Here is a 23,130-nt window from a genome sequence, read left to right on the forward strand (position 1 = left end):
CCTCACAAACATCAGTGGGCAGATAGCACTTAACACCCATTATTACTGCACATTCATCAGTGGCTCTGATAATGGACTAAATTAAAGTTACTAAAGTAATCATTCACAGCTCTTTGTGAATTCACTGTTATAAATGAAGGCCTCCCCATTCCTCATGGGGTTAGTAGAACTATACTTCACCAGTTTGGGCTGGCCAGTACGTGTTGCTGAAAGAGAGGTCCAGGAATCGATTCGGATATCACCCGCCATTGATGTTAGCCGATGCCAGGAATCGAACTCAGGTGGCCTGTGTCAGTGCGCTGTGTTAAACACTCTTGTCGTTGATCCAACCACCTGATTGAACGACTGCCAGCCATGAAATTGAACTCCAAAACTATGCGGTCAAAAAGCAGTCTTTCTTGCAAGCAGCTGCAAAATCCTACAGAACTGTACATATGTTCAGTTTTAAGGCCTTGTTTGTGTACGATGATTAATGTAACGTACTTTTAGAGACTGTGCTTACGCATCAGCTGTAACACAGTCTCTCATATTTAATTACAAAGATTAATAAATGTCCAAAGGGTTGTTATGGTGTATCTTGGACAAAGAAGGTCTGTTTACAAGGTGTCACACACACATGTGCACACGCGCGGAAACATCTTCGAAACAAGGGCTATCCCAGGTAAAAAGAATACACAATATATGTCCGACAAAGTATTTGTTTAAGACAAAAAATACAACAAGACCCTGGAACATGTTTACGTATCGCAGAATAAAAAGGTAAAAGTGCAAGGTTTCATTCGGAGTAAAATAATGCATCAATTATGAGCTTACAGGACTTGTTTAACAATTAGCCGCTGCACAATGGCCTCACCACGCCGTGAGAGCAGCAACGGGTACAATTGGACCCGACTTCACCACACTGAGGGTGGCCACACAAGTCACGTGATTTACTGGAGGCTTGAGCCTCTTTTGATACACGGTCAAACATCGCGATGGAGGAGTCTTGAGAGTGGGTGAGGATTTCCTGGATAGACACATTTATTCCTTCATTCATCCATCGACGAGTCGTTGACCTATAAGGCGTTCGTACGCAACTGCCAATTCTTCACCCAGGGGGTGCCTCGCCGAGTCGCCAACGATGAGATCATCTCACGCGCTGGCCGGTTGCGAGTGGGACGCACCGTGGGAGAGGGCAGAAAGCTCTGACCCGCGCGCCCTACTGGACACCTGTGAAAAAAGAGCTTCGAAGCTCATCGGATTTCTCCAGGATAAATAGAGGTTTTGATTCTACGATGGTGCAAGACGGAGGCGGATGGTTTCCGCTTGGGGCGAGGCTTCATCCAGCAGTGGGTAGATCATGACCAATAACGTTGTACGTTGTTATGTTGCTAAACTTCCTTCGCACCGTACGTCGCCAACCGTGCTAATTGCAGGTGCTAATCAGAGGCGATTGATGATGATGATGATGATGATAATGAATCTGGTTTCAAAATAATTTCACTACAAGCAATGCTGGTGGCGGAGGAGGGGATGAGGTAACGTTGGCCATGATTCTACAACAACAACCGCCGTTGCAACCTTTTGTGCCGAGAACACAACGACGCGGCGACGTCTCTGCGTTTAACGTGGCGAAGGGATAATGTGACTGGGAAAGGAAATAATCCGATAATGCGACGGCTTCTCATGTTGCCACTTCAATAAACACTCGCACAGACCTGTCAGTGATTCCGAGTACATTTTCAACGTCGTTACCACAACAAAACAACCCATTCCACCACCTGCCCCGCACAAGAAAAAAATCCCCTCCCTTCCCTCGTGTAGCCTTTATGGACTGCTGGGGCAAGTGCTGTTGGCGAGCACCTAGGAAGGCCGGCACGGCACACGAGGGGGGCGAGTGGCAAGCACTACTCCGACCTCCTTTGTCTCTGCAACCAGGTACACATTTGAGGCAGAGTTGACCTACGGGAGGACCCGGGCCGGTTCAGAAAATAGTCATTGGTGTTAGCCGTGAGCAGGAATTGGAACTCTAGGTTCATAGCGCAGGCCGGCGGGGCCAACCAGCCAGATAACAGCCAGCCAGGCAACCAGTCAAATGGCTAAATCTACTGCACCCACACAACTATCCGTGCCAAGCTTTTATTACCTAATGGAAATGGAGGCTGCAGTCAAAATTACAGCGCCTCTAAATTATAGATAAGCCCTTCACACACTGCTATTGAGCAAAGGGGAAAATACCCGAGGGTGGAATTGAGGACTTTGGGATGCTTTTTAATGTTTTCTTCTGTCTATTTTTTTAAGATTCAGTCTTATGACCACATTATCATTGGACATGTCGGATTTTTCAGGGCATTTGTATCTGTGTGTGTATGTGTGCGTGCATGCGAGTTCTGCGCGAGGGGTAGTGTAGCGGTTAGCGCACTGCGCTCAACCGGTCCTGGGCTTCCGCGAGGTCGACTCAGTCTTAAATGAGTACCTGGTGTGGTGTGTAAGTGTAGTGACATCGCGGGATGTCACTGTGCAGGGCCGGCCCTAGAGAGGCACGGTGTGCGGTGTAGCGACATCGCGGACATCACTATGATGTGGGTGTAGTACCGGCCCTAGAGGGGCCCGTTGAGCGCTGATTGATGGCGCTAGATGGCATCACGCTTGGCGTGCAGTGCCGACCCTACAGGACAGGGTGTGTGAGTGCCGGCAGAAGGAATGAGGATACTAAAGGCCGTGGCACTCTGGTTGATCCGAGAGGACACGTGACCAGTTAAGTCTACAAAGGGGCCCCAAGTCGGGGCTAGGGGTGGTCACGTGGTTAGCATCCAGATCTTTCCCAAGGGTTCTGGAAGGTGGTCATGGCCAAGGACGGAGCCAGCCACACTGCAGAGAATATAAGCCGGGTCCCCAGAGGGACCGGCGTTTTTGTTCATTCTGAAAAAGCCTTCGTCTACGTTCTCCATTCAACGAGTCTCCAACACTTGGACCTGGACCCGAGCTGTTGGTCCCGGTCCGTAGTAGCAGTTACGTTGTAATTAGTGTAGTCAGCCTGCTGGTCACCACCATAGGTTGTTATTCTGTTAAGGGGAAAGTTACCCCATGTGTTGGAGTTGAATAAATGTGTTGCCTCCAAGAATACGTCTGCGACTCAGTTGAACTCACTGCATAAGCATCAGTATTGGGGAGACAAAAGGCGCGCAGGCATCTTTGTGTTCTGTGTACCTTGCATGTAAATAACAGTGCTTATAAACTGTGATAAACACATCACCTTCATATGCCAAGTGGGGGGGTGTGAAAGATCAATCGTTTTTTGTTTTACACAGTCTCATACCGCGATCGGCATTTCTACACTTGTGTTTCCTCAGTCTAAACTAAACAATTTTCAATTTTCCAGGTAATGGCCACTGAGCTGTACAGCTCTTCTTCAGAAGCGACCTTGCCACGAATGATAGCTCAATTAAGTGGCTTATCACGTGGACATTTCTAGCAGCTAAATATGCTAAATCCATGTTTATTCTATGTTGAAGGAAAAACCAGTAGTCCCCAAAGAAGAATCCACACGACCACAGGAAGAATATGCATACTCCAAATATACAGGCATCAGGGTCAAGATTGAAAACATGACCTCCTGTATACCAGGCGAGGTAGTTAACATTTCGCCACTGCAGCATCCCGGTAATTTAATGACTTCTTACTCATGCGCCAAAGTTCACCATACATACCGAATCGGATTCATCTGAACGAGAAAGGCGCTTGTCAATAACATTTCAGCTTCTTACACGCTGCGTAGTAAATCACTCGCACTTGGAGGACTGAACGACTCGGAGCCGTGAGAAACGACAGACAAGCAGGAAGGCAGCCGGCCGGTGAATCGGTGCTAACAATTTCCAAAACTTTATGGTCCAATATACATGAAGATATTTGCAGCCAATTAAAATGTCTATGTATGTGGGCAGAAAATGAAGTGCCTAGGGAAAACCTCATGTGTGCAAGGGGGTAACATTATCCCATACAGATGGAACAGATGAAGTCCACATAGGCTGTACCCCCTTCTCCTGGCAAGCCAGGGGTATGGCACCTCTTCAATACCCACTCACAGTAAGGGAGTTTCACAACATTTGAAAAATGCCCCACGTGACACGCTAAGCAATTAACGTTGCGTCACCTCCAATTAGCACGGTTGGCTACGTACGGCGCAAAAAAAGGTTCAGCATACATACATGGAACACGTGTGCTCACACTGAGATCTCAATCATAATTTTAATCGGTCCCATTACCGCAGACAGCGTTAATTGCTTAGTGGGGTTTGTCGGACGTGTTTAACAATAATCGAGTGCGTGCAGCGCGGAACGAGTTCATTTGTATTTGAACGAGGGGGGGGGGGGGGGGGGTAAATTGGTAAGCGCTGGTGGGTCATGAGGAATGGAGTTTGGGAAATCCTGACCTGCAGGAAGGTTGCATCAAAGACCACACATGCTGAAATGACCTGGCGGGCTACCCCAACATTTGGCCTGTACACCCCATGCCACAACTGGAGCTTTGTCCGGTGTCCGTCCCGAAATTCGTCACAGTCACTTCAAAGCGGCAAACACACGCGCTGTGGAATGTGGGATGACTTCGTGCAAGCCTCAGAAAATCACCATTGCAGAGATTGTCGTCTGTGAATCGCATAGGTTCATTCTAGTCCAACGCAAAAAACTATTTGGACTATTTTTTATTTTACCAGATAAGGCCCACTGAGCTATAATAGCTCGTTTTCAGAAGCCAGCTGGCCACAAATGATAACCAAATTAAGTGGCTTGTCATGTGGAAATCTACACGCACGATTCGAAATGTGGAGGGGAAAAACCAGAGGACCCGGAGAAAAATCCATGAGACCACGGGGAGAACATGCAAGCACAAAATATACAGGCGTCAAGGTCGGGATCGAACCCATGTCGAACCCACGTCCTCCTGTACACCACGCCACCCATAAGGAAGCAGCACCACCACTGAACAATTAACTGCAACAGAACTGGCGCACCCAAAAGAATGACCAACGATCAAACAATCATTGGACAAACTCAGGAAGTAGAAACCGGTCCAGAGTTTGTCTGCTTCTAAACGAATGGCACTGGAACACACTGGAACAAAAAAACCGCAGGCTGTTTGACTCGTTATACAGCACTCGTTGATTTTTACATGGCTAGAGGCTCTTGTTCATTTATTATTTTGTTATTTTATGCACAAACCACTACAGCAGCACAGAGTAACTTATGCATGGTTTCGAACGTTGAGATTTATGCGGTTGACATCATCGCTACCACCTACGTTGAATTAATGCCGACTAACACCCAAAAGGCCGTGCGAAACATCTCGCACATGCAATTCAGCACAATCAGAGTCGAGGAACCTCCATTCGAGATAATCCACACAGAAAAAACCACAGGCACCCGACTTGCACAGGCCATGCTTAACACAAGGTCCCGCCGCCACTATAATTTATTCTCGTTTTGAAATCAATGTCTGACAGTGCATGGCCCCGTGTCATTGCCCTGACCACGCTTTAGAACAAGACATTCCACATTCCACTCGGGGTGGGGGGGCAGCGCTTCCAACGAAGCACTAACCAAATTTAAGGCGCAGGCGAATGGTAATCAATGGGAGGCGACGCCCGGTGTTGCCGCTGGGACATCGAAATCTGCCTTTACCACATACCACATCCCCAGAGAATATCATACACCCCCCCCCTCAACACCACCAAGGCAAGCATGCAGAAACACGGCAGCGCCTTGGAACCCGATGCGGCCGACTAGAACAACGGGGTCGTTGCGATTCAGCAAGCATCCAATAAAATACTCACGTCAATTTTGGCAGACACTGCGAACGTATTTGCTGGAGTCTAAAAACAAGCGAACGACAATTGGCGCACCGGCGTCTGCTCATGCGTTTTTTTCCCCTTAACCTTCATTAGCTCCCCTGCCCCAAGAGGAAGTCGCATGGCGTTAAGCGTCCACGTCGCGTGGCAAGGACGCACCGTGATTGGTCAACAGGTAAAGGTGCAGCCCTGCAAATTGCTTGATCAGTCCACTGCTGGCGGAAGTGGCCGCCGCTATAAAGGAGCCGAGTGAGGCCCTCCAGAGGGTATATGTCAAACTCTTTCACACTTGTCAGACATCCTAGAAGTGGTGGCAGTGGCCCCACACTTTACCCCACCACACACGCCCTGCCGATCGAGTAACCGTGGTGTAGCCACGCTTTATTGACAGAGTTGGATGGGGATTTATGAAACCTGCCCATTGTTTCATCGGGAGATCAAAGGGGGCAACCTCTGGCTTACAAGTTCAGTGTGCTAACCATTGCTCCGTGCCAGCATCCCACTTTGGTTAATAGAGCGGCATTCCATTGAGCACAGGTGTGTGGGTATACACTACTGTGGGGAGTCGCAGCGCACCGTTTAGCACACTGCACTACAAATTCAATGGCCAGAGTTTGATTTCCAGGCACGTGGCCAAGTGATATCTTAAGCGGTCATGAGCCAGTCACCCCGACACCAATCCACAGACCAGTGGCTCATTATGGTTAAAGAATCATGTTGGTAAAAAAGCATGGATAGGCCTTAATCCTGAAAGAATATTGACAATGCACTGCAAAATATTCATATTAAATAATCTGCAGCTTCATAATGAAGGTTTTTTTAGTTATATCGCAAAAATATAATTGTGTCGTTAAACCCGCCACCACCCAACACAGCCAATTAGTAAGGTTTGTCACGTAAATAAGATGTGCCAAAAAAAACCCTTTATGGACAATATTGGTCACGAAAGCCTACGTGTAAATCTCCACCTTGCACACTACCTCTCTCTCGTTCAGCGTTCATTCACAACGAAACTCTGCAGCTCAGCATGTTTTTACCCCCTACCCCCAATCTACCAAGGAATGCAACCTTTGCCACAACCACGGCTCAAGCTCTATCAACTGCGATCATTGTTGAAAAGGAAAAACCAACCATAAAAACGATCAACTATTTTTATTTTACCAGGTAAGGTCCACTCAGCTATACAGTGATACCTCGGTTCACGAACTTAATTCGTGAACTGACTCTGGCCGCGAACCGAAATGGTCGTGAACCGAGGCACATTTTCCCATAGTTCAAGTTCAAGTTCATTTATTAGGTATAGCCCTGTGAGCCATTCAGCTCTTGAATCGGGTGCAACCGCAACAAACAAAAAACAAAAACATGAACAAAAAAACATCTTAAAGTGAATATGTGACTAAGTGCAAACAGAAAATCCAAGAAAAGACAGCAAAAATATTGCAGAAAAAACACCGTACACCAACGCTGTGTGCAAAAATCCCAGTGGGATGCAAGTCAAACAACAACAACAACCACAAGACAACTTAGATTAAGGCCATCAGTCTAACTCTGTACTACAACAACACAAACATGGCTAAACCAATACACTTTTCGAAATCACCAAAATAAAGCCATGAAGGCAATGAAAAAGCAATCATAGGAACTGACGGAATTTTCACAATAAATGGCATAAACAACATGTACTACCAAAACCCTGCAGCCATAGCTGGCTGCATGAGTCACTCCACAACAGCAGGAGGATCAATCGGAGTATTGTAATTTTTCAATGCACCTTTAAGATCAGCAAACTAAATCAAAACACAGGTCATACTTTGTAGCGATCATCCGGAGCGAAACATTTTATTTTAGGTCACTGAATAGCACTGGCAGCTAGGGGTGTACAACTCCTCTAAAGCAGTTTTGAGTGAAGATCTCATAGGTAGTGACTCAAGTTTCAATTTATTTGCAACAGCATTCCAGACCCTGGGAGCATCAATAGCAAAGGCCCTTCCTCCAGTATATGTACGGCAATAGGGAATATTAAGCTGGTAAATGAGTGTAGACCTTAGGTCAAATTTGTTCTTTGAAACAGAGACGAGATCCAGCAGGTAATCTGCAGATTTTTTTGCAAGTACATCATGAATAAATAAGATCTGGTGCACAAGCCGTCGAACATTCAGAGATGTTAAGTTTGACCCAATGTAGAGATCACAGTGGTGAGTCCTATATGGGCAGTTCAATGCAAATCATAGGGTTCAATGTAAATCCGGTTAATCCGTTCTGACCTTTTTTTTGGTTTTTGAAGCACAAAAATATGAAACAAATTACAATACACATTAGTACTGTACAGTATAGTAATGTATAAAGAGAGAACACTAACCTTGCTTGAGATGACTTCAGTAAGCACTCAAACGGGTGAACTGTACAATACAGTAAGTACAGTATTGTACAGTACAGTAGTACAGTACTGTATGTGCTAAAAAGCACACCAAAAAGCAAAAAGTCACTGAAAGTGTCTTCACAGTACTCACAGTACTTCTTTCTGTGTCTCTTCTTCTCTCCACGATCTTCCTACAGGAAGTCACGACCACGTGACAGCCTGGAAATAGCATTAAAATGGCCGCGGCTCCTGTTCGTGAACCGAAGCGGAGTTCGTGAACGGAGCATATTTTTATGAACTTTTCTGTTCGTGAACCGAGTTGTTCGTGAACAGAAGCGTTCGTGAACCAAGGTATCACTGTATAACTCCTTTTCAAAAGTGACCTGGCCACAAATTATAGCCCAAACAAGTGGATTATCACATGTACATTCATAGCAGCCAAATAATTTAAATGCACATTTTTAAATGTGGAAGGAAAAATCGGAGGACCTGGAGAAAAATTCACCCGATCACGGGGAGAACATGCACACTCCAAATATACAGGCGTCAGGGTCGGGATCAAACCTAGGACTTCTTGCATATCAGGCGAGGTATTTAATATCTCACCACCGGATATCGATGGAAAGCACATACGGAGAGGCAGGGGTCGTTGGGGCGCCGTGGTGGGTAAGAGGTTAACTCCCTCGCCTGTTATGCAGGAAGTCGTGGGTTCGACCCCGACATTGACGCCTGTAAATTCGGAGTTTGCATGTTGTCCCCATGGTCGCTTGAATTTCTTACTCCGGGTCCTCCAGTTTTCCCTCCACATTTAGAAACGTGCGTTTTAGATGTATTGGCTACTTCAAATTTCCACATAAGCCACTTCATTGAGCTATGATTTGTGCCCAAATCCCTTTTGAAAAAGAGCTCCATTAGCTCTGTGGGCCTTACCTGGTGAAATAAAAAAAGGTTTACTTTTTTTTTTATTCAGTTTAGCCTCTACGAGATGCACCATCAGACCCGGGCAGGGACGCTCCATCGCGTCACGTGGGCTAAGGTGCGCACCCCGGTTGGATTCACTCGACCCAAATTGACAGGACACGCACGAGCGCAGTGGCCCGTCACGCCCCGCCGAAAGGCCCAACGCGACAGGGCCCGTGCATGGGATGAACAGAGAGAGGGGGTGGGGATGCCTAAACTGTGTTTGGATGCTGCATTTTACACCAAATCCATACGGATCAGAGGTAGAACGAGCGGCTCGCGACTGGAAGACGCAAGTTGAAATCCTGGTAAGATGTTGGCAGGCCAACATCGTCCCTCTGGGGGTTCATATCATGAGTACCAGGTTTGTGGAGAAGTCAAAAGCGTTTGCCACGTCATAGGAATGTCGAATTTCCACCATTAGGCTGTAAACCGCCTCAATAAGTCACTTTGGCTTATCTGGGGTGGAACACCCAGTTCCTGCCTCACTGTACGTGACAGAACGTAGCCAAAAAGCAGTCAAATTGATTGACGATGATAACTCACCAATTCACTCCAGGCACTCTTGCCGGCGGGCATACGCCTGCTTATAATTCTTCTATCGCTTCTACCGTGGTTCTTTTCACACAAACTTCACTTCTTGATTCTGCCACCTCTGCCGAGGACTCGTTCCACCAGGCTGACTGGTTCGTCCCATCCACACTCAGCCACCACACTGCAGGACACAACACTTCTCTCCTTCAGCTCATTCCTCACAATGTTCGACTTTGGAATTCCCGCACATCCTCTCTTTTGCCAAGGTCTTATATTCGTGTTCCAATTTTTAAAAGAATGTTGTTACTCTTATGGACCGAATAAAGGAAGACATGAAGACGGTCAACGCATCCCCTGAAGATGCCCTGGACCGAGCCAAATGGAGAAGACAATGCCGAAAAGCGGACCCTGCGCCACAGCGGGAACAACGCTAGGAAGAAGAAGTTGTTACTCTTATTAAACCTTTAGGAGCACGGTGTTGTTGGCTGCTTGGCGTTTTCTGGGCCGGTGCTCAGCCAGCCAGAAGGTTCATTCTGATCAGGGTCAACTCAGACCCTCATTCCTCCACTGTCGATAATGGTAAGTAAAACTGTGCTATTCCTATTCGGCAGACGCAACTTACCAAAGCAATCTGACATTTCCACCAGTTGCTCAGGGCTGTGATGACGAGCATCTTTCCCCAAATGCATTTGAGTGGGAAACAACTTTTAACTCCTCGATAATCAAACGAGATATTTGAATATGACTCAATACACAATGCAAACGATGCCCTTCAAGGCCTTTTCTGTTACGACACAGACGTGTGTACGTGTGCTAAACATAGGTTTTTTAAAGGGGAGAGGGGTCTGTTGCCGAGTCGCACGTAGCATTATGGACCTGATCACCAGAGTTTGATTTCCCGGCCACGGCTAACATCAGTGGAGAGTGATGTCCGAACAGGTGCTAGGCGCCACATCACCTTCACCAACCTGCATTGCCCGGCATGGTTAAATATTGTCAAACAATTCATATGAAGGACCTGACTGAGGGAGGCCTTAATCGGGCAGTGGATTGACAGTAAACATGTAAAAGATATATATGATTCTCTGATATAAAAATATAATGTTCTGATAATGGGCCTTCCTTACAAGTTAATGCTTTCCCTGCAATATCCATTTGCAATGTGACAACATTGTACAAAACTCACCATCATCATCCCCTTTATTGATCAACCAGGTAAGAACCCATTTAACAAATTAATAATTATTATGGTTGACTTCCCTTTTGGTAATTTCAAATGATATGGTGATAATACATTTAGATACATGGCACAAAAAACCTGTACAACGAAAGTAAAAGCAAGAAACAGTAAAAACAAGATGGTAAAAATTACGGCAAAAAATAGATATTCTTTAATCTAATCGTGGCCCTGAAGAGCAACAATTAATCGAATCGCCAGACTGATCAATCATTACACCCCGAACACAGTGGCTACGTGCGGCAAGAAAGAAGTTCAACATACATATGCCAGAGATTGTGTTGGAAGAGTTCCTTCATTTGACCACATTTTCCTGAGCGAGCAGGTGATAACAAAAAACAATCATTTGTTTGTACGTCATGAAAATAGTTTTTTGCACTTACATTTTAAAAACAACCCTCAACAGGTGAGCCACGTGACAAGGGTGACTAAACAAACACCTGGCGTGAGGAGTGACAGGTGGGATTATCTCGTGTCTAAGTTCAGATTTGTTTCTATTGTTATAACGACTCAAGCTTGAAGAGCCAGAAAAGCCTCTCAGTCTCGAGACTATTTCTAGATTTGAAGTTTTCGTGACTGCAAGAATCCATACTCGTTGGTTTATTCGGTAAAGTCACGTAGGTGAAAACAAAACAAAAAATGAAAACGTCTAAATTAAATGACGACGTTTCGAAACGTCATGATTTAATTTAGTTGTTTTCATTTTTATTTTGTTTTCAGTCTCTATTTCTAGATTTGAAGTTTTCGTGACTGCAAGGATCCATACTCTTTGGTTTTTTCGGTAAAGTCACGTAGGTGAAAACAAAATAAAAATGTCTAAATTAAATGAGGACGGCTGCTTGCGTTGTGGCCGAAACGTCGTGAGAATTGTTTTATTATGTTTTATTTTTATTATTTTATTACTTCCCTTCTACGTGACTTTACCGAAAGAACCAAGAAGTTAAATGACGACGTTTCGAAACGTCGTGATTTAATTTAGTTGTTTTCATTTTTATTTTGTTTTCAGTCTCGAGACTATTTACTAGGAAAGTCCTGCCATGTGTTTTTTGCAGTTGGGGGCGATGTTTGCTTCGTCTAATCCCGAGTGAGTTAATTAGTCGGTTATATTTCAGCATGACGATGTTTGGCCAATCCCAGTTACACTGTGGATTTAAAATAAATACGACGCAAGGAAAGCGGAGAGCCCACAAGAAACACACGTAGAACATGGGGAGAACATACAAACTCCCAACACAGAAAGGTGCACCAGTCGGGAATCGAACTCTGGTCAATTCTAGCCATGGGGCAAGGAGGGCCAATCCACAAAACCAAACAAAAAAGACAATCCCGGAGCCTTAGGAGGGAGACAGGGGAATAAAATGGAACATGGATCTTACGTTTAGAATTTCCATCAGCAAAGAAGGAAATGGCATTTTCTCAACAGAGCCGATCCAATTCCACAACACTGCCCCTGCAACAAATCTAAAAAAGGACAACTCTGGCTCAGACCATTTATGAGCAATATATACAGCATACAGTGCACAGCACACAACCGCCTGATGAAATGAAACCATCCTCCTCAATCACGTTCAACAACTGTCATTGGGAGAGAAAAGACCCAAATAATACACGGCATCGTTGCAATTAAGCCTTATTGCTAAAAAGCGACAGCAAGTGAGGATTCTGACGCTGATATATCCTGCTGTAGGTGAAACGTTCCTTCCAGCTGGTGCAACGATTATGGGATTAACCGGACAAATAATGTCACCGATGAATATTCTCATTGAACCTCAAATCGAGTTCAGGCAAACTTTCAAACGCAATTTGAAAAATATTTGTATGCCGTGAGCTCATTGTACTGGAACAGTAAAGCAGGCTCAGACACCCATCCCTACGAATACAGCACTAGAGACACATGAATAAATTATAATTTTAAACCCTTTGTGAATTCCCTGATACATGAAGGCCTCTCCATGTAATGTCGGTCGTGGGGGTTGTTTGACCATACTTCACCAGTACAGGGTTGGCAAAGGGAGGGTAAAAACAGGACCAGTATAGCTATCAATCACCAACCAGCTTAGTCGTGGTTGAAAATTGAACTCGGGGTCGCAGGTATTACAGTGTGGTGTGCTAACCACTGTGCCACCACTCCCCTTAAATTGAGCCGTATTATTATAAATATTGATACATGCGGCTCAATTTGGTTCCATTGGTTCCACAAACCACCCAAAACCCTGAGAATGCCGTTTTATGGCAAATGGAATTTAGGACGGGTAAGTGAGAGTCAATTTAGCATGCAGGCTTTGTCGCAGACACTTGTAATACCAGTGTGGTCTTCCTGAAGATGCTCACAGGAGTGCATGCCAAAAGCTTCGGTGAAAATATGCTCGGCACACAATCTAACGCGTGACATGGCCAAGTGGTAGCACGCTCGCCATAGAAGTTGACGGTTCGAATCCAAAGGCCGCGCTGAATATCACTGCGAGTGTTAATAGAATAATCTTTATAATGTGCGCCGCCTACTTACCCAGCGGACGATAAGAAGAGGAGGCCATCGTGTACCGGCGTCAGGGTCCAAATTTGCCAAATTCCAAAATTACACCAGAAAATTGGACAACAATCACCGCTCCCTTACAGACAGGCTGATGCCCCCCGCCCCCGTCACTCTTGCAAACAAAGCTATCCTGTTCTATCGAGTTCTCAATGGTAGTAAACAAAGCAAAAAACCTTGAACCTCACACTTGGGATAATTAAAAAATCAAAGACGGTAAGACAAGCAACCAGATGAAAATACAATAAAGTAAATACAAGGGTTGGGTGGGCAACTAAATTACATGGTGTAAATTGTTGTACATGGCATGCAAATCACGATCATTGGAACAGATAACAAGGTGGGGGGGGGGAGATGCCTAAAAATCTTATGCTATCCGCTACACACACCATTGACAATCGAGAGTAGTTGCTTCTCCACAAGTCGGGCAGCCTAGATCAGAAGTGTGCACGCACACCTCAAAAATGGGCCAACTTGTACCAAAGTCCACAGTTGGATTACTGGAAACGTCAAGGTAATTTGGTAATGAGCACTGTAAAGTGTGCACGAGCTTGCACGATAGGGAGCCTGTGATCATTCTTCACAAGGGCAGCTCAATGCTTGTCAGTGTCACAGCAGAAGATGAATAAATGATAGAGCACCAGTTGAACACCTGCATTGCAAGCCAGCCATGCTCAGGTGAGGCGTAACAAAAGACTGAACAATGGGAACCTCACGTGGTCAAATACAGGGCAAGCAATTGAATGGAACGTCGGCAGTTGCCATGATAGCACAATTCAACTGCCAGATGGAGAACTTAAGATTACTATTACTGCATTGTTCACACAAATGACAACCCCCCCCCCTCTGCCCCACGAACACTCCTCCGCCCCCGCAAAACGCCTCAAACAAAACAATTAAAACACGGCACCCATTTGCACAATATCAATGGCACAACTTCGCAAAATGGATCACCGAATTAATGAACAACAAAATGAAAACTGTGCTGATTCACGATGATGTATGTGCTGCGTTCCATGATCTTCAGGAAAAGTAATGAGAGTATTACTTTTCACATTTTTAAAAAGAACCCTTTTTTGACATGTAAACCCCAATAGTTTCGGTTGGTTGTGTCATGACTTGGCAAAGTCAAGAAATATAACTCCAATCAAAACACAGTCAAGCGTAATTTAATGCTTTCCCACCCAGGCCGAGAAAATTAATGCATTAGCTCTGTCCGTCCGCCTGTCTGTAACATGAGGTCGATAGAACTCTCCTTCATAATGATATGTTGTGAACAAAACGTGTGTTTCACGTTGTGTTGCTATTAGAGATTTGCTCTGGTGAAAATCGGCCAAGTTGGTCAAAGGGTTACTCAAAAAATTGGGAGACAGAAACCTGAGCCAATATTGCTTATTTGCCCTGACCGGTACACATCAGTTTTCATCCTGTGAATTAAACGCTTCGGAAGACAAATTGCACGTTGGAAAGTGTCATGTAACCCATGTGTTTATATCAGTTTTGTCCTTTGCTTGAATTTGACTCCAGGAGTCTGATCCCCAGCTCGGGCTAATATCAATGGCAAGCCATATTTAAACAATTTCCTGGCACCCACTCTCCCTACACCAACCCATTCTCACCGTCTTGGTGAAGTATGGTCAAACAATCCCGATTACAAACATGACTTGGGGAGGCCTTCATTCAGAAGTGGATTGCCAAACGGCTTGACATTATGATTACATTACATACAGAATAGCTTATATTTTATTGTTATTTTATATACTGATAATCAGTTAAAGAGCCCAGTGAAAAGTCGTGACCCCTCAAGGTAAAGGGTCATTAGATAATTGCATAATGTTATCAGTTTAGTGGCATCCTTATTTAACCATGGATGGCATCATTGCTATTTAATAGCTCTCATGCAAAATGCTCTCTCCGCCGTCAAACGCGCATTACATGCGGCACCTTATAACTTGTACATTTTACATACGGATAATTTATAAATACGTAACATTTGGTCCGTCACCATTGGAACAAAGATCCATTATCATCACGGGTTTGACACCTGGCATTACAAACTGCACAAACAGGCAATGGCAATGCAGGACCACGGCCCACGGATTGCAGCTACAGGGCAGTTCTAGCAAAACAACTTACAACCCGAGGCACTTCTTACTGAAGGTAGAACAATTAAAAGGTGCAGCCTTGCATTGTATATGACTCATGCCCACTGCTGCCAGGAGGGCGTCCACTGGTGGGAGTTTAACAGAGACTTCTAGAGGAAGGTACTTTGGCCTAGTCTTCCATGCTGGCTAAACGTCTTGCAAAAACGACGAGAAAAAAGTATTCAACACTAAATAGGAGAATTTGTCTGGCTGTCGCCTGATGGGGCTGGCTGTAATTAGCGGTGAAACGTCGTACTCGAATTGTCAATGTTGTGGGTTTACTTTCCAACACACCGGTGTGCTGAACTAATAACTAACTGCATGTTTTGTTTCAGTGACAAACCTTTAATAATTGTCTGTCGGGTGGTTGCAGGTTCAACGACACATGTATATTTACACAATCTAACCCAAAAATCCCTATTATGAACAATAATAACGTGTACAGCAATCCTACATTTATCCGTTTAATAGTTCATGAGTCCAAAGACTCAATTTTAAGAGGGGCCTGCTGGCATATCTGTGGCTGATTTAAATGGGTTTGTGCCTTTTTTGCTGTGGCTTAGATAGGAAACTAGTGGAATGTATTGCACCTCAAGTTGCTGTATGCAACCGTCCTCTGTTCCCTAATCGATTTTTTTATGCACGTGGGATGCAAATGGAGAGTCAGAAGAGAAACCAAATTTATCGAAGACATGCTCAACTTCATAGATTCCAAGAGATGGATACAACCATTCCTATACAACCGCGAATGGGCCCTAGTCATTTTAATTCAAATACATTACTGTAACCGGTGCTTACAAAATTGCTTTTACGGCTACTGCAGAGACGCGTAAAGGCTGTTAATTGGAGCAAAAACAGCCTTGGAAAATCGATATCACAGATATCATACCTCGCTTAAAACAACGTAGAGTTTGCATGCTGCGCAGTGAAGTATGAACCCGGTGACCCGAGTTGTATTCCAAGCCACGGTTAGCATTACAAATACAACAGCGGAAAAATAAAATATGAACCGACCATGCAACCCAACTCGCACGGACCCAGCACATTGAAAGTCCTGTTGCTGTATGGTCACACATCCAGCAGTGGCTTGACGGAAGGGTGCAAAATATACCATCGTGAAACAGTCGTGTAACATACGTCCCACTGGTATTTGGCAATCCACCACTGATTACACTATCGACGCAATGAAATCAGATGTAACAAGTGTACACGGGCAGTAATAATGGTGATGACGATGATCATTTTCATAGCGGTGGTAATGATGATTATTATGATCGAGCTGATGTCACTGCTACGGAATAGAACGGTGGTTAATGATGATGATGATGACGATGAGTGTGACACGATGCTTATCCGATTCTGTTGTTAAATATCGTCGTGTTGCTGATGTTTAACGATGATGGTGGTGGTGGCGACATTGTTACTCATGCTGACGGTGATGACGGTCATAGGCCATGGCCACGGTGAAGATGAAACTGCTGCTGCTGATGATGATGGTGGTGGTCATAGCTCTGGTGATGTTACTTCTGAGTGCCGCTAGTGCTCCTGCTGATGATGGTGATGGTCACGAGCAGTTGACGAATTTGCTGCTGCTGTTGCTGCTGCCTGATCACCATAATTACGATCGATGTTGCTGATGATTGTTGCTGATGATGATGATGAAGGTAGTTTTGGTCATAAGCGCGGCGATTGTGCTGATGCTGCCGATGATGATGGTGGTGGTCATATCTATGATGATGTTCCTTCTGAGTAATGAATGATTGCCGATGACGATTGCCGCTATTGTTGCTGATGATGATACTAATGGTCACGAGCAGCTGATGAAGATGCTGCTGCTGCTTGATGACAATCATTACGATGTTGCCGATGAAGATGTTTACGGTCATAAGCACACGGCGACTGTGCTGCTGCCGATGATGATGAGGGTGGTGGCCATATCTATGGTGATGTTCCTTCTGAGTAATGAATGATTGCCGATGACGATTTCCGCTGCTGATGATGATACTAATGGTCACGAGCAACTGATGAAGATGCTGCTGCTGCTTGATGACAATCATTATGATGTTGCCGATGAAGATGTTTATGGTCATAAGCACGGCGATTGTGCTGATGCTGCTGCCGATGATGATGGTGGTGGTCATATCGATGGTGATGTTCCTTCTGAGTAATGAATGATTGCCGATATTGCTGCTGCTGATGATACTAATGGTCACGAGCAACTGATGAAGACGCTGCTTGATGACAATCATTACGATGTTGCCGATGAAGATGTTTACGGTCATAAGCGCACGGCGATTGTGCTTTGCTGCTCACGATGAGTAGTGTCATGCCAATGGTACCGACGACGACGACGAAGAAGAAGAAGAGGAGGAATCATAAGAAGATGTTAGCCGCGTCTCTTTGCTTACCACGAGTACGTCTGCTCCGTCATCGCGATGGTCTCGAGTCGCGAGGAATCCGCGCTCGCGATTTCCACCGACGCCGCCACCACCACGACGGACAGAAGTCCCTCGCAAACTTTACGCAACCATGCCGCTCGGCTTCGCTTATACATCAATAAATTAAGAATGCGGCAGTCCTACTGCTCCTGTTGATTAGAAGATCGAGTTGAAAACGACGACGTCTTGACCGCACACGGAACTCAACCCCAGCTAAGCTCCTCCGTTCGTTGCTATCGCATTTAGACGTTTTTGCTTGGGCAGTGTAGCGTCGAGATAATGAAGACGGACACCTATCAGCTAGCGATGTTAGCGTTATAGAGACCGTATATATTGACGGCTTTACTATAACATTAATAGATGTCTCGCAACATGGCGATTAGCGAAGGCAGTAGAGGCCTGACCCGTCCACCCCGACCCCCTTGCAGCCTGACGCCGCCTCCGACAGAGGCGCGCACTGGCCCGCAGGGTGCTCAGGCAAGGGGCGGTGGTAAGCCCGGCGTACGTTCTCGTCTCTCTCTTTCTCTCTCTATCTTCGTCGTAACTACGACAAAGACAACCGCTCGAGAGAGACTGAGCCTGCGACTGCGGAGACGATTGCAAAAAAAAGACGTCGCCGGCCTGATAAAGCCTACGGCGAGAAGAAGTCGGGTCCGACTCCGCGGTGTCTTGACTGCCGGGGTCGGCAGCGTCTGCGGGGAACGCGAAGCCGAAGGCGGCGGGGGCTTCTAGGCGAGAACGAAGGCTGAGGCCCGCACCCGGGGGGGGGGGGGCAACCTTCAAAAGCGATGTCTTCAATATTTCACCTATGCTTTTATAAAACAATAAATAATACACCAACGCTTCATAGCATTCCGTATATTTTCTATACTCGGTACATCGCGATGGAAAGGCAACGGCGAGAACTGGAGGCTGCCTTTGATTGCATCCCGAATGGTGACGGCGATGATGATGATGGGGGTGGTGGTGGTGGTGATGGATTCCTTGCAGACGTTTGTCTCCTTCAATTAAAATCAAAACCGCGATTCTCGAGTTCTCTTCCACTGTGAGCCGGGTCGCGTCTTGCCACAGTTACTGCCTTGCTCACGAAGCCATATTTGTTTTCTTCACGCATCCAGCCTCCCTCCCTCCCTCCCTCATCCGTCCTCCTCTTCTTCCAGCCACAGCCGCTCACCTCCCTCTAACTCTCTCCTTGCTGTTCTTTCTCCCCTGCTCGCTCTCCGTCTCCCTTCCCGTCTTCGAATCCTCTCGGCGAAGAGCGTCTCTCCAGGTCACCGGTCAGGCGACTGTGTCTACAGCATCACGTCTCTTCGCTGTGTGCGTGTGCGTCTCTCCCTCTCTCTCGCTGCGTGTGTAGTAGCTCTGTGTGTGTGTGCTCCACTCTCCCCGCCTCTCTCTCTTTGTTGTGCTGCTCTCTCTCCTCTCTCTCTCTCTCTCCGTGCTCTCTCCTCTGTCTCTGTCTCTCCGTGCACTCTCCAGCGCCACCGCTGCAACGCACGCCCTCTCTCGAACCCACCCAGTGGATGTGATGAAGGGGGGCGGGGTGACGACGCGTTGCGTCACAGTTTGTCGCGGGGTTGTGGAGGTATGGGGGGGGGGGCAGGATTATGAGATAACCACCAGCGTTTCTGTGTGTGGTTTTTTTTAGAAGCAATCAGATTCATCAGCCCCGGACAGCTGCGGTTGAGACTCAGCCATGAATGTGTGTTGGACTTCTTTCGCGCCGTACGTGGCCAACCGTGATAATCGGAGGGTTGGTTTTTTTCTTTCAGTTTCATTGATTTGGTAGAGCCATGTGAGCCATTCGGCTCTTGAATCGGGTGCAACCGCAACAAACTAAAACATGAACAAGAAAACATCTTAAAGTGACTATGCGCAAACAGAGGGTGGGGAGGGTGGGGCTGGGTGGGGGGTGGGAGGGGTGGGGCTGGGTGGAGAGGGGCTGGGTGGGGAGGGGCTGGGTGGGGGTGGGAGGGGTGGGCCTGGGTGGGGAGGGTTACTGGTCATCCCATGGTGCCCTTATAAAACTCAACGTTTAACCTACTCACGTCGGCTTGTGCCCGCCCTCACAATCGGGCATATTTGCGGAATACACCACGCCGCCGTTGGCCCTGGCCATTGACCGAGCAACCCAACGTTCCTACCAGCTCCCTCCGCAGGAATTTGTTTTCCTTAGACAGTGCCACGGCACAAACTGCGAACTTGTTCGGCAAGTAACAATGTAATATCTATTGTATGGTAATTTAGAAATTGTAATATTAACCAAAAAGAGTCTTCTTTGTAGTTATATCTGCCCCACTGATTCACGTTCAATTAAATCCAACGTTAATATATTTGAACGTTAAGTTCAAAATGTACCCATAAAAGAGTTGGTTATGATTTTTTGCAGTTCAGAAATGATACGCACAAGCTCTTCTACGATATTTATCTGGCTTGGGTCATTGCCAGTAATGCAATAGAAAAATATATATTATATTATCTTTCATGACAAATTATTTGTCAATAGTCTGTACAACCTGAGGATTAGTGCAATTCTTCCAGGACCCCAATGAAAAGGAACTGGAAATCTCAAAAGATTGTCCTAGTCTAATGAAGTTTTTATATCTTGTAGCTGCATTAAAATATAATAATAAAAAATACTGTTTCGGTAATACTGTATTAATTATTTTCTATTACCGGTATTTAGAGAACAGTTTTAGCTGTGAGGTGCAAGTGTTGCTACAGCCCCACGGTAAATGTTACATAAAATTAAAAAAAACATGTTTACAAAAACAATCCCAATACATACATTTCAAATATATCCATATATTTCAAAAAATGGTATGTTTGTCTCATTGGGATCCCATCTGGTTATGAAAATCACGAACATACTCATTGATCATATTAACACCGGTCGACATGAATTCCAATTGATAATTAAACTATCATGAACACAATAAACGCATTTTTCAAAAACTAGTATGCTATTAAATCAATCTGGCTATTTGTCAACAAAATTTGCAACTCGCAATTGTCAGCTCGCGAAATTAAAACATGCGTGGACTTCACGAGGGGGGAGTCGAGCTTTCGTAGACTGCATCGATTAACAATTCCTGGCCACACACATCTTCCCCACCCTCCCCACGATACAATCGAGAATTCTCCTCCCATTCCATCCAAATCGTGGATGCTTGACCGAGGGGGTGGTTCTTGAGCGTCTCGGAGGAGAGGAGAGGGGGGGTTTCTCGGTGATGTGAGATCACAGCGGTAGGTTTTCCCTCTAAATCTCTGACTTTTTTTTTGTAGGCTAATGCCGCTCACCAGCCAGCGAGAATTCCAATAAATTGGTGAGAAAGTAAATATATATACACGTGTGCTGGCCAAGCTTAAAATATAACTGCAAGCTAAGTTAGCTCATGGAACTCGGCGTTCCACAGCTTTCATATGCAGCGTTGAAATGTCAGCCAGGGGATTGCAGGATTTTGGATGCTTGGGCCAGGTCATAGCTATAGCAGCGAGTTTATTAAATGTTCCTTCAAGCACAGGCCTGCTTCGAGATGAAACTGGTTTTAATCTCTCTTGATGGAAAACCAGTTTAGGGGCCGTCCATAAATGATGTCACGCACCTAGGGGGGGGGGGGGGTCACATATTTGTGACGATGTGTGACGAGGGGGGGGGGTTTGAAAAATGTGACTTCACATCAAAAATGCGCAACTTTAAATAAATATAGACAACACGTTCCACTTAATTAGACTTTTCAAGAAATATTTTCTCCTACATCAGAATGCAGCGGCACATTAAATACGCACGACAATGACAATAGTTTAAAGCGATTTGAAGCATATTTTATTTTGTGAAGGGGGGGGCAGAGCTTTGTGACGTCAAATTTGAGGGGGGGGTCTGACTTTTTGTGACGCCGTGTGACGATGGGGGGGGGGGGTAAAAATCGTCCAAAATCACGTGACGTCATTTATGGACGGCCCCTTAGCTTAAAAACCGACTTCAGCAGTTTTTTCTTGCTGTGGCTGTCCCACCTGATGATGGACGCTTGTGTTGCGATCGAAACGTCGTAATATATTATTGTTCTACCTACGTGACTTCACCGAAAGAACCAAAGAGTATGGATTCCTGCAGTCACGATAGCTTCAAATCAAGATTGGCCCTCATGTATACTGGTTTAGACTATCAAATATGTAGTGTTCTACACTTAATTGCATATTATATGTTTTCTATCGAATGATGAAGTGGAAAAAGAACACTCTCCTGCTTGTGACTGCAGCTAAGAACACCAAACAATGGACCACGTAACTTCGCACCATTGGACCAACGTTTAATGTTTACTGGAACAGCCCAACATATAATTTTGAAGGCATGCGTATCTACAAAATCATAAACTCTCAGACAAAGCAACTGAATGGCTAAACGCTGTCATGTAGAACTGGTTTCTCTTCAAAAACCAAACAAAGCAAAAAATGTAATTTTATACTTTTTTTTTATTCGGATATGCCTAGCAACGGGTGGGGTCTTCACAATGTTTGGCGTGGCCCCATCTCCTCCTCCACCCCACCACCAACCAGCTACATGAACTGCAAGAACTGTATGGAAAAAAACGCCCAATGCAGCCCCCCACTTGGCTAAGGTGACAGGCGACTAGCCAATGGAATTGTGCAATCGGCGAACAGCTGATCAGCAAACGCCCACGCGCGCGCACGTGGCCATACAGGGAAATTCCAGGGTCATCTTATCCTAAAAGTCTCCTGCTGTGTAATCTTATGTGCTCAGCATTAAGATACTTTTTTTTTCTTTGGATAATCGCAATTCAAACCGCTTTTTTGTTGTTGTTACTACAACTTTTTCAACTTCGTTCTAGAATTTTTATTTTTTTTGTACCGCTCACGTGAGCTCGACCTCCCGGGGTCACCTTTCTCCACTCATACCTGTCCTGGGCCATCCGTCTCCAGTCCTGGTTGAACGACATAGAACCACCCTGGTGCTTCCATGTTCATTACCTTTATGGGTTTCTATATACGTCCCATGGGGGGGGGGGGGGCGTCCATAAATGACGTCACGCGATTTTGGACGATTTTTGACCCCCTCTCCCCCCCTCGTCACGCGGCGTCACAA

At 45.6% G+C, this 23,130-nt stretch overlaps 1 protein-coding gene across 2 annotated transcripts in view; it reads right to left on the minus strand.

The window, feature by feature from the left end:
- The window catches only part of SPPL3 (signal peptide peptidase like 3), an 86,537-nt gene extending 67,010 nt beyond the window's left edge, over positions 1-19,527 (minus strand). Inside the window, exon 1 of one of the 2 annotated variants that reach the window (XM_061562008.1) lies at positions 17,997-19,527. In XM_061562008.1, the coding sequence (XP_061417992.1) occupies positions 17,997-18,142 (146 nt within the window). In that variant the 5' untranslated portion in view covers positions 18,143-19,527. The remainder of the gene's footprint in view (positions 1-17,996) is intronic. The other variant, XM_061562010.1, reaches the window with a different exon arrangement.
- Positions 19,528-23,130: the final 3,603 nt, after the last annotated feature.

Source organism: Lethenteron reissneri, chromosome 28, assembly GCF_015708825.2.
Source record: "Lethenteron reissneri isolate LAM-NWPU_2019-01 chromosome 28, ASM1570882v1, whole genome shotgun sequence".
NCBI classification, from domain to species: Eukaryota; Metazoa; Chordata; class Hyperoartia; order Petromyzontiformes; family Petromyzontidae; genus Lethenteron; species Lethenteron reissneri.